This window comes from Odontomachus brunneus, unplaced genomic scaffold, assembly GCF_010583005.1.
Source record: "Odontomachus brunneus isolate Ranch 3 - 2012 unplaced genomic scaffold, Obru_v1 Obru_scaffold_114, whole genome shotgun sequence".
NCBI lineage: Eukaryota > Metazoa > Arthropoda > Insecta > Hymenoptera > Formicidae > Odontomachus > Odontomachus brunneus.
In genome coordinates, this window is record NW_022639564.1 from 853,327 (window position 1) to 869,917 (window position 16,591).

The 16,591-nt window shown below is 44.5% G+C and overlaps 1 protein-coding gene across 5 annotated transcripts in view; it reads right to left on the bottom strand.

Annotated features, from left to right (window-relative positions):
* The window catches only part of LOC116849387, a 242,217-nt gene extending 226,293 nt beyond the window's left edge, over positions 1–15,924 (bottom strand). For 4 of the 5 annotated variants that reach the window (XR_004379122.1, XM_032826510.1, XM_032826511.1 and 1 more), the window contains exon 1: positions 6,025–6,190. Coding sequence is in view for 4 of the 5 variants with exons in the window: in XM_032826510.1 (XP_032682401.1) it covers positions 6,025–6,190 (166 nt within the window). In the remaining variant the exon portion in view is untranslated. Of the gene's footprint in view, positions 1–6,024; positions 6,407–15,166 lie in introns of those variants that run through there. The other variant, XM_032826509.1, reaches the window with a different exon arrangement.
* Positions 15,925–16,591: the final 667 nt, after the last annotated feature.

A 16,591-nucleotide genomic window follows, 5' to 3' on the forward strand; every position in this document is an offset into this window, starting at 1 on the left:
CCCCTCCTTCGGTCAATAACCCGATTGTTTCAAAGTGCTGTCCTCAGCGGCAAATGCTTAAGACAACTCCTGTCTAATACCGCTGTCCACTACTACCTTTCCTTACATACATACATATGTATACATTCACGGATCGATGCGTGCTCGATTACGAGTTAAATCCTCAGTTCCCGCGATTGCGAGGACTGAGGACTTAACTAGTACCTAAGCACGCAACGATCCAAAATCCGGCAGGCAGTATAATGCGGACGATACAAGAGACCCTTAACAAACTTAGAGGAGGATATATATACGCAAACACGATGCTGTACCCAACTAGACTTCCCGCGACCGCTCGCATTGATGACGAGAAAAGGATGACAAACAGAAAGAGAGATAGATAGAGAGATAGAGAAATATATAAGCAGAAAGAGAGAGAGAGAGAGAGAGAGAGAGAGAGAGAGAGAGAGAGAGTGAGAAAGAGGGAGGGAAAGGGGAAAGAGAATGTATGTATGTAACAGAAGGGGAGAAGAGGGGAAAAAAGAAAGAAGAGAAGCAGATGATATTTAAAAAATTCCTCACACTGGGGCAACGTAAACAATATAATACGATCACTAACATACCAGTTCGAATCGAGTTTTTTTTATCACCGAAACGAAACGCTGTCTCCGTTTTAGGATATTATTTTATAGCTGCGCTTCCCCGAGCGACGGTGACGTATTTAATTGTTAAAATAATCTAACTACACAGGGGCAAAGTACTGTTGGTACAACAGTAAGAAACGGTCGGAAAGAAACGTATAAATATTAATGCGACGGAATGGATACGAAAGGGTTGTTTGCGGGTGAAAACTCGCGAGATCGGGGGAGCGTCAGAGGACGTAATGGAAAAATAACTGAAGGCTTTCCTCTCTCTCCAGATCGTTGTTCTACAATCAATTCTGAGTGAATATTTGTGTTTTAATTTGATAAAATAATCTCGGTGTACAGGAGTGGGGTGAAAAATCAATTAACCGAATTAAGGAAACTGAAAGAAACGTGTCGTCGTATTAATGTGGCGGAATTGATATTCATTTTAAAATTAAAAATTAAAAATTTTAAATCTTTTAATGTGGAAAATTTCACGGCATCTTAGAAGAATAATAAGAAGAGGCTCTCCCTCCATTTTTCGACGTTTTACGATGTTTGACAATCGGTTTTAATCGACTGGTCATGCTTAATAAGAGGAACTTAAGATGTCGGCAAATTTGCCGGATAGAGAAAAACACGGATCAATATTAACGCAACAGCTTTGACACAAGTAGTTTGATCCCGGCTGAAAATTTCATCGCTAGTACGATACCGTAAAATATTACAAAAACAATGAGAGATAGATTTGAGAGTGCCAATTGTAAGGGATGAAGTTTGATTAATAACATGATCTCAGGACGCAGAGATTATATTTAGTATATAATCGGAAGGAATGCGCGCCGATATTGAAGGAACAGAAACGACATGAAAAATTTAATGCCAGATAAAAATGTTTTTAGGGTGTCTTTCTACAATCGATTACTCGGTGCGGGGTCGCATTTTCATTTCAGATTGATCAAATAATATCAAGACCGCGACGTAGTAATTATCGTTGGAATATAACCGAAAGAAACTTATTGACGTAACAAAGTTAATATAACAAAGTTGATAGAGTAGTCTATTGTGGGCGGAAAATCGCAAGCGGTGTAAAATCGGCGTATTGGAAAAATAATAAGGGGAGGCTCACGCATTTCGTTTCAGAGGGTCGTCTTAAATCGGCGAAGTAGGCTCGCGAATGAAGTAGACGAATTAATTGTCATTGGGAAATTGCCGGAAGAAACGTGTCGACATTAATGTGACAGAGAGCTGACGTGGGGTAAGATTTCCGGGATGAAAAATTCGCACGATGTATTGGAAAAGTGATCGCGAGAAGAAACATTCCTATCGTCACAGTTAAGATGCGAGCGCGTCATTTATGTCGTGTTATTTGACATTGAATCTCTTTCGAATTGTATCTACTTTTGAAGAAAGGATAAATAGTCCGAGAGATGGATTTTGCTATAAAATAGAGTGCAAAGTTTCGGCACGTTAATTTGATAAAATAATCTCGGTGTACAGGAGTGGGGTGGAAAATCAATTAACCGAATTAAGGAAACTGAAAGAAACGTGTCGTCGTATTAATGTGGCGGAATTGATATTCATTTTAAAATTAAAAATTTAAAATTTTAAATCTTTTAATGTGGAAAATCTCACGGCATCTTAGAAGAATAATAAAAAGAGGCTCTCCCTCCGCGTTGCACGTTGCATCAGCACATCCAAATGCCGACAAGCTTAATAATCCACAACAAGTGATATTTTCGCTCCCTCTCGACATTTTCTCGGTAAAAGAGATTTAGGGAGAATGCTCCCTTAGGCTAAATGCATATTGAGCTCAGGAACTGCGAGAGCAACGCGGAATTGTATATAGGGTGAGTACACAACGCATTGCAGTTCTATCTGCATACTTGAATTTGCACAAAATGTGCAGTTAAATGCTAAGTCAAGGTAAATTTTCATGCATTTCTAATGAAAAATTTGTTAATTCAAGTTTAGAATCTCTGCTCCAGAAATTCAATTACTCATGTATGTATATTTTAAAAGGGGAAGAATCTGAAACAATGGCCATATGAAACAAATTAATTTATCTAAAAGTGCATGTAGTTTTTAAATTAAGTTTTTTGTAGTAGCATATCACAAATTTAATCCTTTAATTCATCGCATGCAATTTAAGTTATCTCGGTAAAAAGTCTGTGATATCAACAAGCAAGTTTAGTTAGTTCTGCATGCTTTTAATCTTTTAATGGATTTTTTCTAACACGCTATACACTTGGTGACGCAAGAAACTGCGCCTCGAATAAAACAGACGGAATATTCCTGCCTCGTTTTGTTCTGCGTTTTAATATGTGCTTCTCCATATAAACATATTGAATGCAAAATCTACGCTGCCCTGCGTCGCCTATGTCTCGATGTGACCTTAATATCATACACACGGTAATATCTGAAGCGTTAGTAATAAGCCGACACATATGAATGTTTGCTATCATCGCGCGAAATTAAATAAAAAAAAAAAGTATCGCATTCGAGTTTTGCAGCGGAATTTAATAACAGTTAACCCGCGTTGCATTAGCGAGAAGCGCGCATACATCATATAAAAGTACGCTATTGGCAAATAGCCGTGTAATAGCCTGTCGGATATTTCGAGGGGACATTTTTCACTGGGATGAGTGAGCCGTCGGGATCAAGGGGAAACTGAAATGAATTTAGAGTCGCGCGCACGAGCAACGGGAACGGCGATACGCAAAGCGGAAACGCTCGTAACGCTTGCGATAGTTTGTTAAGTTTCGCTTTAACTGCCGAGCTTATCCCTTTGCCTTGGTTCTTAGTGTGTCACATTAAGTTGCTTTCCTGAAATTGCGCATAAATAAGATAGAAGCGCGTTTTCTGATCTTAGAGTGCCGCTTTTAGCGTATCTACATGACTTAGCGTAGTATAAGCGAAACCGCGCGCATTTCCAGCGGCTTAGAAGCTTAATTCTTTTATCACCAGTAATCATCCTTGGTTCTCCCAAGTTCTAATTGTAGCTGAATTATACGGAATGTATCTTAGATCGTACAGGGCAAGATGCGCTCCTCGACGGATGCGCATCTTTGCTTTCACAGCACGCTCGATTTTAAGAACTACAAGAACAGATAGAGGAACGTTATTATTGATTAATTTCAAGTGGGCTTTGATCTCACAGCTTTCGTAGCGAGAGGCTTTCACGCGTGTTAAAAACTCAGCAAAGCCGTTGGAACGGAAGAACGTATGCGCGAGTCAACGCTCGCCTCGTACATAAGAAAGGGGGAAGGTAAATTAATACTATTAATAATTAGCTAGTGATAGAGGAGTAATTGAGTCCTGGCCGCACACACCAATACCAATACAATCCCACATATCATACTAAAGAGAATCGCGAGAGACGCGATGAAGGCGCTCGCCCTTTAACGAAATTGTCTCTCTTCGGCTCCAAGATGGCGATAGCTCGTCGGCCTTCAGATGACAAGGTCACCTTCGCCGGGGAGCGCGAGAGAGACGCGCAGAGAGTCGTCGTTAAGGTTATGGTTATGCGATCAATGTTTACGTCAGCCGCGAGTAATTAATGTCAGCACTTCATATTAGACAACGCAAGGCGAGAGATTGGATCTGATCGCATATTCAATAAATTATCTCGTGCCATTAGTTTGCGGCAAGGCTCATGATTATAAATATGTTACACCCTGAAATTGAGGGTTCATTGCGTATGTGAAGTTAGATACAAAGTGACACGTGGAGCTCGGCGACATTGTAGCGCTGCTTGATATCTTGGCGCTTGACTTAAATCGCCCGATTTAACTTCCACACCTTGGAAGAGATTCACGAGCCTCTTATACGCCACCTCGCGTTCTCATCTTAACAAGATTAAGGAGAACGCACATCGCGTCCCCCAATGGAATTTCGCACGACCGCGTACATAATTTTCCGGCCGGCACGCTTCTCAGAAACGACAATCGCTTCGCTAAGGGACGAGATCTTGCGAAAGAGAAGGGAAGAAGAGGAGAGAGATGGGACGAGAAGAGGAGTCGCCGCGAATAATTTCCACAATCTGAGATCGCTCTAGGGCCGGCCCGTAATTTTTTCTGAAACACAAGACATCGCGGCATCGCGATGGTAGAATCGTTTTGCGCGATCTTTCTCGACTCTCCTCTCGTCCTCTGTCTCTCTTTCTCCTCTCTCGGCTTGCTCTGAACGCGCGTGTACTTTTATAGCGGCAAATTAAATTCCGGCGGCAAATTAAATTCCGGCCGCGTACGCCCGTACGGCGTATACCGGAAGATCATCCTCGCGAACACGTCTTCGCGTTTATCAGATTTTAATTCGGCAAACGGTACTTGGCCTTAGCAGGTGGACATAGACCGCGATACTGTTAGGCCGAAATATACATGAGCTCGTTTCAACGAAGGTCACACCACCCAGATAGACTTTCATGATTATCACGACGTAAGATAATCGATGATGGCAACTCCACAATTATTTTAATCACTAGATTATGGAATGGTTTCACCGCTCAAATATATATATATATATATATATATATATATATATATATATATATATATATACTCCACGATACTCTAAATCGAATTACATTTATGAGATAAATTATATTGAATTAATTATTAAATTTACATCATATATACGATAATGCAAATGTTGTATTAGTTTCATGTTGTATTGATGCAGCAACAAATTTAGTTACACTTAGATCTTTATACATTACACTTATTATATTATTCGAGGTAAAATTTGATTATTATTATTTTTTATATTTCTCTCGTATTTCTATTTCATCATTTTATGCGCAAAATACGGTCGTCCATAAGAATGGTTCCGTGATAATGATCAAAGTTGCCACGTATTTACACAAAATGTTCGTACGCATCAGTCTATCGAGGGGGAAGTAATTTCATTCGTGTTTTCACATGAGATTGTAAACACGCATATCCACATAGCGGATCCTCAAATAGGATCCAATTTACTGCGTATGTTTATTAATGGTGTAATAAGGCAAATATGCGTGAAGAAACATTGAAGCGAGCACTGTGAAAGATTAAATGCCAGTCTAGGAAAATTCCACGTAAATTTGAGAGGAAAATCTCTCTCATTTGGACTATATCAATTTAAACCTGTTTATACACGCGCGTACGCAAAGACGGCTGAAAAGGAAAGGAAAATAAAGATTCGAAATTAAAACCCCGCGCTTCACGTACTACGTTATAGCACTCGCGAATATGGTAGTCGTTCTGCCGCGTTTGGAGATATCGATTAGAACGCGAGGCTGGCTGGACGCTTTTATGTACATAGGTCGGACGAAATCAAGCAGCGCCACATTTTCTCTCGTTCTCTCTCGCTCCGCTCTAGACATATAATTATGCATATGCAGGACATGTCGTTTGTATGGTGTGATTTTGCCTGGACTCACCGATCCTCTTCACGTGGACGTCTCGATTGAAGGAGACGCTTCTCTCAGCGGGCTTCCACATGGTGACGGAAGCCCCAGACATGACGGGGGCTATCAAATGCGCGCTGTCTTGAAGATTGCAACCTTCTCCCCCTCTCAACGAGTCTGAGCGCTGTATTGTCAGCATCTTTCCCTTCTGTTTTTTCGTTCCCGACTGTTCATGCCGTAAGACTGTCTCACGGCGGTACCGTTTCTCGTCCCCTCGCTCGAGCTCCCTTTCCGTCCTGCTGTTTAATCACTTTATCAACCCGCACCCCTAAATCGCAAACCCGAATTTTTCTCTTTCGCCCTTATCTTGCCCACACTCCTTCCCTTGTTTTCGCGACACAATCCAATCACGAACCTGTAAGCCAAGCAAACTGCGCTCTTAATAACTGTGACGATCTCGATTACAAAGAGATTATATGTTAATTTCCCTACCCCCTTTTCGGTTATAGTATTTCCATACCCGCTCCGATTGTGTCTGCGCATTTATCCGAAGGCGAGAGCTTGTTTAAGAAGCAGTTGTCCGTTGGTACGCGAGAGGTACGATTCTTTTCGAGAGTTGTCTCACGGTCGAGAGCGACATTACAATATGGGAGTGGTTCAGATGGTATCTCATGGGTTTCCAACCTCGTGGATTATCGGCGAGTGTCAGATGTACGGGAAGCGGAGACGCGCGTGAGATTCCAACGGACATCCGACGAAATAGCCGAGCTCCATCGAGCTCCCGACTTTTTTACTCCACTTCCCGTACAATCATCTAAGAATCATTTCTCGCCGTACGAGAACGCTTACGGGAACGTAACGCTTCCGCGCTCGCGCGCTTAACGTGCAAGTGTGCGTGCGTGAACGCGAGAGAAAGAGAAGTGATAGCGATCGTGCGTTCCCGGCGACGTGTCTATACTAGTGGCATGCCAACTGTGCGGTAGATGATGATAAACGCAACGAGTGATAATGGTTCCCTTTGTCGTCATACGGGCAGATGGGATGCCAGAGATATGTACAACGATATAATGACAGCGACAGGGATGACGATGACGACGCATAATATCGACATAGCATTCGTACTGATGAGAACTTCGCTAATGGGAGCGATTGTGCGATAAGGTTCCGCGCTCGCTTTTCCTTTACATTTGTCCGCATTAAGTGACTATCGTAATTATGGTGCCGACAATCCACGGATGCTGCGCCGCCGCGCCTTGCCTCGCATCGATTCTACCTTCAAACACAACGACACTTGATTTGAATTTCATAAAACTTGCAACTTCAAAGGGTCGCGTCGCGTTACCCTATTGCTCGTTCTGGACTACGATATATGATGACGATAACAATGACCCTGATCGATGACGATGGGATCAATCCGCGCGCAAATATTTCGCGAACGAACGAACGGGCGAGTAGGCTGTCGCGTAAAATTCTGCGGCAAACTTTTCAACCAGAGAAATGATTCTTGGATATTATAACGCTAATTATCTCTTTGAAACTCTTGTAAATATCGATTTGGAGCTACCCTTGTCAAAATTTTAATCCAACCTCAATATTCTATTTAATGCCTATTTTAATATTCTGAAACCTATATTAACCTCTTTTGATTCTATTTAATCCACTGGCTTTGCTAAAACTTCTTAGAACCTGCAAATCGCATTTTATGCTAGATTCTGCCATTTAGAGTCAATAAGTAAGATTTCAGTCTTCATATATATTACACTGATCTGAGAGAATATCTGAGAGACGTTAGAAAACGTAGGTCCAAAATAGGGCTAAAATTTCGACTCAGACAAGTACACGCGACGTTCGTTTGGCCAAGATACGCAATTCGTGAATTTTGCAAATCGCGTAAATCGATAGAGCAGTCAATCCTCGAACACTTTGCGTACATAAAAACGACAAGGACGGAGACACGTTCGTCCGTATAAAAACAGTTCTAAAAATATCGCTGACAGCAGTCAGCCACTCGAACGACACACCGAAGCGGAAGCCTCGAGACTGCTCATTATCATTATAAACTCTTTATTTCGCTACATGTTTTTCGCGCTATCGCGTAAAAACAGCATCCTCTTTTTCTCCGAGACGTTGGCCTTCGTTGTGGTCTTTTTATCGCTACAAAACTGTCACGTGCAGTATACCGATGTACACCGTGTGTCCTAAAAGTCATCGCAGGGATCACGCTCTGCTCGTTATATCTCTCATTTTGAAATTTTCAATTCGCGACATCCGCCGACAAAATAAATGAAAACTTTGTTGCAAACGAGGTGATTGAAGGATGACCGATTCTTCAAGAATGTAAAAAGTTCCGCGCTCGCTTTTCCTTTACATTTGTCTGCATTAAGTGACTATCGTAATTAAGGTGCCGACAATCCACGGATGCCGCGCCGCCGCGCCTTGCCTCGCATCGATTCTACCTTCAAACACAACGACACCTGATTTGAGTTTCATAAAACTTGCAACGTCAAAGGGTCACGTCGCGTCGCTTTATTAATCGCCCTGGGCTACGATATATGATGACGATATATGATGACCCTGCTCGATGACGATGGGGTCAATCCGCGCGCAAATATTTCGCGAACGAACGAACGGGCGAGTAGGCTGTCGCGTAAAATTCTGCAGCAAACTTTTCAACCAGAAAAACGTTCAGAGTTTAAATCGCATAGGGATGGAAATCCAGGATCCCGAATAAATTTTCTGCCTTTCCCCACCCACAAATTTTGTTCACCTTTCTCCATCAAGATGAGATACCTATTTTCGGGACACGCCTATCGAGTCGAGCCTGTCGAAGAAACTTTTAATCGCGCGAGACTCTTCAGCAAGAGACGCTGTCAACAGAATTAACATTCATCGCACGCTTTTGTCCACTCGCGGTCGTTATTTCATCCGCCCTTGAAATAAATAAAGGTGACCCCGTACGCGCACACGTACGCCTTCATCTTTCAAGGCCATCGAGGCAGAGTGACACGTCGTCTTAGCGAGTTTTCGCACACGCGTGACACGCGGTGTTACCGGGGGTGAGCCGTCACTCAACGACTTTATTATTGCCGCGCAGAAGAGTGTGAGGAAGAAGGAAAAGGAGGAGGAGGAGAAGGAGAAGAGAAGGAAAAGGAGGAGGAAAAGGAGAAGAAGAAAAAGAAGGAGGTGAAGAAGGTGAAGGAGGTGGAGGAGGTGGAGGAGGTGGAGGAGGTGGAGAAAGAGGAGAAGGCGAAGGACGACGACGACAACGACGACAACGACGATGTTGAGAAGGTGGTGGTAGAGACACCAGCCTCAAATGAGATAATTCGCGATACGGGGATTAAGATACTCTTCCAAGCGGCTCAGCAGCCATATTTGGCGAAGAGGGGCCGCAGGGTTTCGTAGGATCTGTTCATGCACCCTGCGGCTCCGCTACGTGTCGTGTGGGGGACCTCTGCATATATAAAACTGACATTAACATATTTTTTTTCAGGATTCGAGAGAGTTTACGACGGGATGCGTCGACTCCCACGCGCCTCTACCCTTCTAGTCGTCTAATCGCGTCGCGGGCTGCTCGATTCGGTTCGATCTGAGGGCGAGGGGCGAAGGGAGGCAAAAAGAAATCCACGACTGTCGCGAAGAGATTTCGTCCCGACCGCCGTTTAAATGTACGAGTGGACCGGCCGAATGCGCGTCCTTCGTTACCCGCCACAGCGTTCGGATAACAGTAAAGTGAGGGATAAGGAGATGCCGAGCGCGGCGACACTGCGCCATATCCTCGCGACTTTAATTCCGTCCCGTACACATTCCACGCCGGACGTGTTCGCTTCTTTTTTCTCCTTCGTCACGAGAGAGAAGTCAGGAATTAAAATTGTCCACAGCGGCCGGCTGGCGAAAAATCCGTGCAAAAATAACGTTTCATACTGCGCTCCTCGTCCTTTTGTGAATTTTATCCGCCGAAGTGTTCAGACGTTTTTTTTTCGCTTGTGAATTTCCATTCGTTCCGTGAATTTTGCAGTACGACCTCAAAGCAGATCAATCGGCAAAGCAGATAGACGGCAAATAAATCGTTAGGATGAAAACCAACATTTTTATTCCGTCTCTGTGCCAACAGCCAACGAATATCGCGAGAATATCGGCGGCATTGTCAAACGCGCACACACACACATACACACGCATTCGCAACGCGTGCGTGTTGGATTTTAATTCGTGTTATTTGCCGTTTCCTGATATTGCATAACAGCGCGAGCGGGAGTAACAAAGAAAAATATAGTCCCTGTCGGAGCGTGCGACAGCGCGCACTCACGTTCCGAATTCCGCGATGATTTCACGTCGTGTCATCGTCGTCCTCGTCATTCTCGCAGCGCGGTCGTCGTCAACCGCTCTAGCAGCGGCTATCGTGACAAAAGAGTCCGTCGGATTCGTATTCTCGCGTGTTAGATAGATAGACAAATAGATGAAACTTAGCATAGAAGGATTAGCCGCAGAAAGGCCGGGACGATACAAAAGCGTGCGAAAGTATAGAGAAGCCCGGTGAGTATTTCACCGGGTCTCTCTAACGATCTAACGCCTTTGAGATATTTCACATTCGTTACGGGGCAATATAGCGCGAAAAAGAATCGCGCCCCGGCAATAAAACCACATCACGCTAGAATAGAGACAACACTATTTTCTAGCTTTGTGTGTGCGCGCCGAAGAAAAAACGAGAAAAGGCAAAAAGGAAGAAACAGCGCGAACGGATACTAAATGCAATAAACATTCGCACGTTTAGCACCTCCATCAACTTTTATTGACGTGGCGCACATAGAACCCCGATAATAAAATCAACAGCCGCGCTCTTTTCTCTCTGTAAATTTTATACTCTTTCACTTCTCTTCTTTCCCTCTCTGTACCTGTACGCAATTGATGACGGATTGCTTCAAAGAAGCAAAGAATCGCACTGGCAACCATGAATCGAACAGAACTCCATTACAAAGCTTAGCATCGCTAAATTACACTGCACTGAAAATATAATTGAGCAGAATCGTGCCCTCAGGGATAAATGGATGAATGGATGGGTGGCCAAAGTGAACTGTCGCGACAACGAATCGCTGACGATGAACAGACGATAGGCCTAAAAGAGTTCTTTGTGCGAGCAAATTGACAATACGCCCTTTTTCATGTAGTTATTGACTCGCCTGCGGTGATTTTATGCGTATACGCTTTATGAAGGTCACCGAGCCGAGTACTTTTTGTACCCATGCATATGACATATGTGATGCGACTGATGTGTAAATAGAGGGACGGCTTCATCAAACAGGGCGATGCGTATCGTTATGAGGGCTATTATTGAATTGTACGGCGTAAAATTTTTCCGGGATATCGGCAATCTCGGCGTCTATTTTTCCTCAATTGTGCATGTTAAATATGAGTAACGAAACGCTTTTAATCGATCGCAGCTCGTTCCTCCGCACAGTTGGGGAATCGATAGAGCTAGAATATATTTAAGTTGTTACGTTGGTGCGTAAAGATTGAAATCGCATTCGTGTAAAAACTCACTAGAGAAGCAGAGAAATAAAGGGAGAATCCTCTCACAAATTTTACGTTTATCAATGTCGTTTACCCGCCGTTGCTGCTTTTACGCCCGCGACATTCCTCTCGTGAATTCCTCTCTGCGAGATTTATTTCTAACAGTATCCCAATAAACATTGACTGTTGATGTTCACCGGCTTGACCCGGATGAAACTCCGCGCTTAATTATGCGATAAAATATGCCCAACGAATCGATTCAACTCCTCGGAATTCTTCTCCACGTCGCGTCCCAACACCGTCTTTTTCTGACCGACCTGCTTCTCGGAAACCCGTTCGCGGCTCTTTAGTCGCCCCACATTTTCACGCTTTCACTCGGACGCGAGGCGAAGTCTCCTTCCTTGCACGTGAAAGAAATACGATTGCACCTTGCTGTCGAGTCAACGCGGCTGCATTATTTGTCCCCGCCCTCCCCTCCTCTCCCTCTCGCGCTCGAGAAGACAATTTTCAGGAATTAAAACGATATTGATGTCGAAATTCCGTTTCTGCTACTACGTTATCGGTATCGATTAGAATACTAATGAATTTTCAGTATTCAGTCAGAACGGCACCAAAAATATAATCATTCGCCGCTTCGACAGTTTTGAGAAGATAGATCGCGGATAATTATCATAAATTATGATTTCCACGTGGCCCGTGAAGAGATTAGGGTTTCGCCTATCGAAATCTCGCCAATACACGCGTGAACGATAAACTCTTCTCCGTTGTAGAATGATATACTAGCTATTCTATACAAGCACAGTTTTGAAACGGTGATTTTTCTTAATTTAAGGAGCTCCTAACTTTGTGCGCTGAACAATTTCGTGTTGAATACCTTTTTATCGATCATCGTGGTGGTACACACGCAAATATTGATTTATTCACGCTCAATTTCGAAAAATCGCTAATAAATATCTGCCGAGTGAGGAGGAGGAGGAGCGGAGAGAAGGAGTAAAAGAGAGAGAGAGAGAGAGAGAGAGAGAGAGAGAGAGAAGACACAGAGAACTATATATTGTAATAGACGTGACGCGAAAATATGATTCAAAATTAATACATCGATATGGTCGCGTGAAACAGCGAGTATAACGCATATGCCTGAAATTGAAATCGCGGCGCGGTTACTTGTGAAACGAAGACGACTGTTTGAAAACTGGTCGCGTAAAACAGCGAGTATAACGCATATGCCTGAAATTGAAATCGCGGCGCGGTTACTTGTGAAACGAAGACGACTGTTTGAAAACTGGTCGCGTAAAACAGCGAGTATAACGCATATGCCTGAAATTGAAATCGCGGCGCGGTTACTTGTGAAACGAAGACGACTGTTTGAAAACTGGTCGCGTAAAACAGCGAGTATAACGCATATGCCTGAAATTGAAATCGCGGCGCGGTTACTTGTGAAACGAAGACGACTGTTTGAAAACTGGTCGCGTAAAACAGCGAGTATAACGCATATGCCTGAAATTGAAATCGCGGCGCGGTTACTTGTGAAACGAAAACGACTGTTTGAAAACTTTAGTTGAAATACGGCCGACCATCCGTAATTTAACCGACTTTAATCTTTTCGTGGATATGAAAGAGCGGCGCGTTCGATGTGTTTGAACGGTTTGCGTTTGTTTTCCCCTCGGTTTAATTATGCGAGGTCGGCCATTGCTTAGCCCGCGGGCAAGGAGAGAAATCTGGATGTTCGCAAGGGTCACGGTTACGTGAGTGCATTGTATTGAACGGATAAAACGGCGATTTCCATTAAAGGCGGCGTCCCTTTTTCTCTTTCTCCTCTCTTTTTCACCCCCTTTCTCTCCCCCGTCTACTCTCTTTTTCTCTTTTTCTCCCCTCCTCTCTCTCTCTTTCATAGGCTTGTGCCAATAACACTGGTACGCTTGGTACACGTCAAAGCCAAAAGTTCCTCCTCGGTATACCCCACCGCTTATCTTCGATTTACCATCTCGCGTATATTTGTACAGCGTTCTCTTTATAATATCCACGCATCTCTACCATGATCACACAACAGACGCACGCCCGCCGAAGCATACGATAAAACCGCACCCGAAGGTATTCAATGGAGAAAAAATTTGCACCTGGCTAGCGATAGGCGCAATCTTCATCTTTGTAAGCGCGGACAGTCGAGACAAACCGTGGCGGCGAGTGGGCGAGAGGAAAGTGGACGAAAAGGCGCGATCGAGTTCACCGAGTCTGTTTAGAGGGAGCGATTTCCGTCAGGACGTCGTGCCAGCGTTTGAAAATAAGTTTGAGGAGATCACAGGAGAGACTTTAGTGGCGCGAAACGAGAATAGTTTTCGACGGTACTTGAAATATCGACAACGACAATGAAAACTCGCTAAAAATCACGGTGACTGTTTTATCTTTGGGATTTTCACGAAATTAAGGTGATATAATAAGAGAAGCCATCGGGAGCTTTTATATTGTGTATCATCGTTAAAGAATAACGTTAAACCGTATCCCCAAGGTTATCATGAGATAGTTTGTGAGAATAAAAAAAGACGTTACGAGATGGGTCTGGCTGGCTCGGGATAAACGAAATTCCGTTTCTGCGGTTCGATTCGTCCCTTTTCATCGTGAATTATATTGATAATCTTACTTCCCATAGAATTCCCTCTCAAGGCAGGCCAAGACCGCCGAAGAAGTCATCATCGTCAAACAATACAGTGATCATAGAACTCGTGTTCGTACTTATGAAAGGACTCGGTCGACACGTAGGACGTACTGGACGGTTTAGAGCCGTGTTAATTCGATTCGTCGTGTAATTCGCGGTCGTAAATTTACCGATGTATTAATTCGCGAGACTCGCCTAATCGAGAGATCCACCGACGGACCTGAGCGCGTTAGAACAGCGCTGTCGATTTCCATAAATGTTTATTCCCGCTCCAATCCGCGAGCAAGTGAGTGCAGACGACGTTGGCGCGTCGTTAATGCGACCGCATCAATGAATAATACGCGTGGACGCGTTCGCCGATATTCTGCTCGTACCGCGAGAGGCTTCGCCATCGTATCGCGATCGCTCCCCATAGCGAGCGAGGAGCTCGCGTATGATCGGCCGACTCGATCTCAGAACGGGCAGATTAAACGCCTAGATTCGAGCGTGCCGCGAGAGCATGGAGGAGAGAGAAAGAGGCCTAGCCGCCCTAGCTACATACCGGTGATTAAAGTGTCCGTTAACGCGAGTTAATTGATCTTTCAGTTAATGGGATATTACCCTTCCGTTGGATTTCTGGTTTGCCCGACCGACCGGCTAAGCGAGCGAGCGAGCGAGCGAGCGGCCGCCAGCCGGCAGATCCAATCTGCACGCGAAATAACTCGCGCTCTCGCTCTCGCGCGCGACGTCTATAATCTATTCGGCCCCGCGAACACCGTGGAGAGCTCAGCCAACCGACCTACCGAAGACGTTCTACCGTTTCCCTTTCGATTAGCGTCCGCGCGAACGAACGCGCGCGCTGCGACCCGTGTAATCCAACCTAGCTGATTCGAACCATCGGCGGTTCGATCTTGCGAACCGATTCATGCCAATAATCGTCGTCGCCGTCGTCGTCGTCGTCGTCAACGTCGTCGTCGTCGTGGTCGTCTTCGTCGTGGATGCGTTACGATATTCACTACAATCGATATCACGATTTACCTTCACTGATACAGTAGCATTCCGATCGCTTAGATATCTGGTATTCTCTCTAAGGTTCACTCTACGGCTCTTCAGGTATGAGCGCTTCTCCGAATGGAACTAAGAAGAACGAGAAGAGCGAGGATGATCCTTTATTTCTTTATCCTTAAACGGAGTTTCTCTCGTTTTCTGTGGGAGAAACTTCTTGCAGGTAAATCGAAGCAAAACACTCTCACGTTCGACAACTGTCACTGTCACTGTCCGGATCGCGAATCCGTGGGATCGATTCAAAGGATTGGCCAACACCACCGATTATCGTCGATCACCTACCGTCGCCCCGTCTTCCCCTGCTCCGATTTAACGGAGCGGATTTTCAACACTCTCCGTCGCTTATCCGATACCGATTACGAAACCGATACCGATACCGATACCGATGCACTCAAAACAACAGATTAACCAGCAACCCAACTTCGAAATTGTCTCGCACTGACGGATATTCCCGAAGTCACTCGGTATACGCGATCTTTCGAACTCGCGGGAGTAGCGCCCGTTTGACCGTTTGTCCTTGTCGTAGTCGTAATTGTCGTAGCGTAGCAGTTATCGTCGTCGTCGTCGTCGTCGTAGTAGTCAACACTGATTACGTTCGTATTTCGCGCCCCGAAATTTTTCGCCCCGCGTCAACTCCAGGGGACCCAGGCGACCAGGATCAGGTCGCAGCGCGTAAACCGTCACCACGAACTCGCGCGCGTTCCGTTCGTTCTCCGCCGAGCGCCGAAGAACTAATAAAAGCTGGGGCCCAGGTTGAAACTGCGTAGGCCGCTTACTACTCCTTCCACTGCGGCACCATCTTATCCCACCGGTGTACCGAGCCCAGGTATGGACAGAGATAGGCAGCAGAGTAGGCACGGACGAGCGGACGAATGAACGGACAAGCGAACGGCACGAAACGAGGTATTCACGCGTCGGGACGCGTCGAGAGGCACGACTATATCGCTATGGTGCTATATATCGACGGAATCAAATTTGCACGCAGTGAACAACTCCATTATTGGAGTTTAGGCAATCGCAAATAACGAAGGAGTGCTAATTATATTGATCAAAATGACGAGTCAGAGTTTCTGTAAGCGCGGACGAGTCGGAATTTCTTGGAAGGAAGCTAACGTAATAACCGAAAAAGGAAGAAGATTGATAAGATCATTCGAGTGAGTGTAAAAGTTTACATTATTTTTGAAAATGTCAATATATACAAACTGCATGAACGATCGCTTGCAAAAACATATCCGTGTCTACTTTCTCTCGCAGATATTAACTGATATCCATATATTTGAACGTGTTTGTTATTTTTTGGGGGGAAATTGGTTTATGAGTATGGTTTATAGAATTAGGATGTATCACACCCTGTGAATATCATGTTCATCCATAATGAAGGTCGAAAGTATATTCATT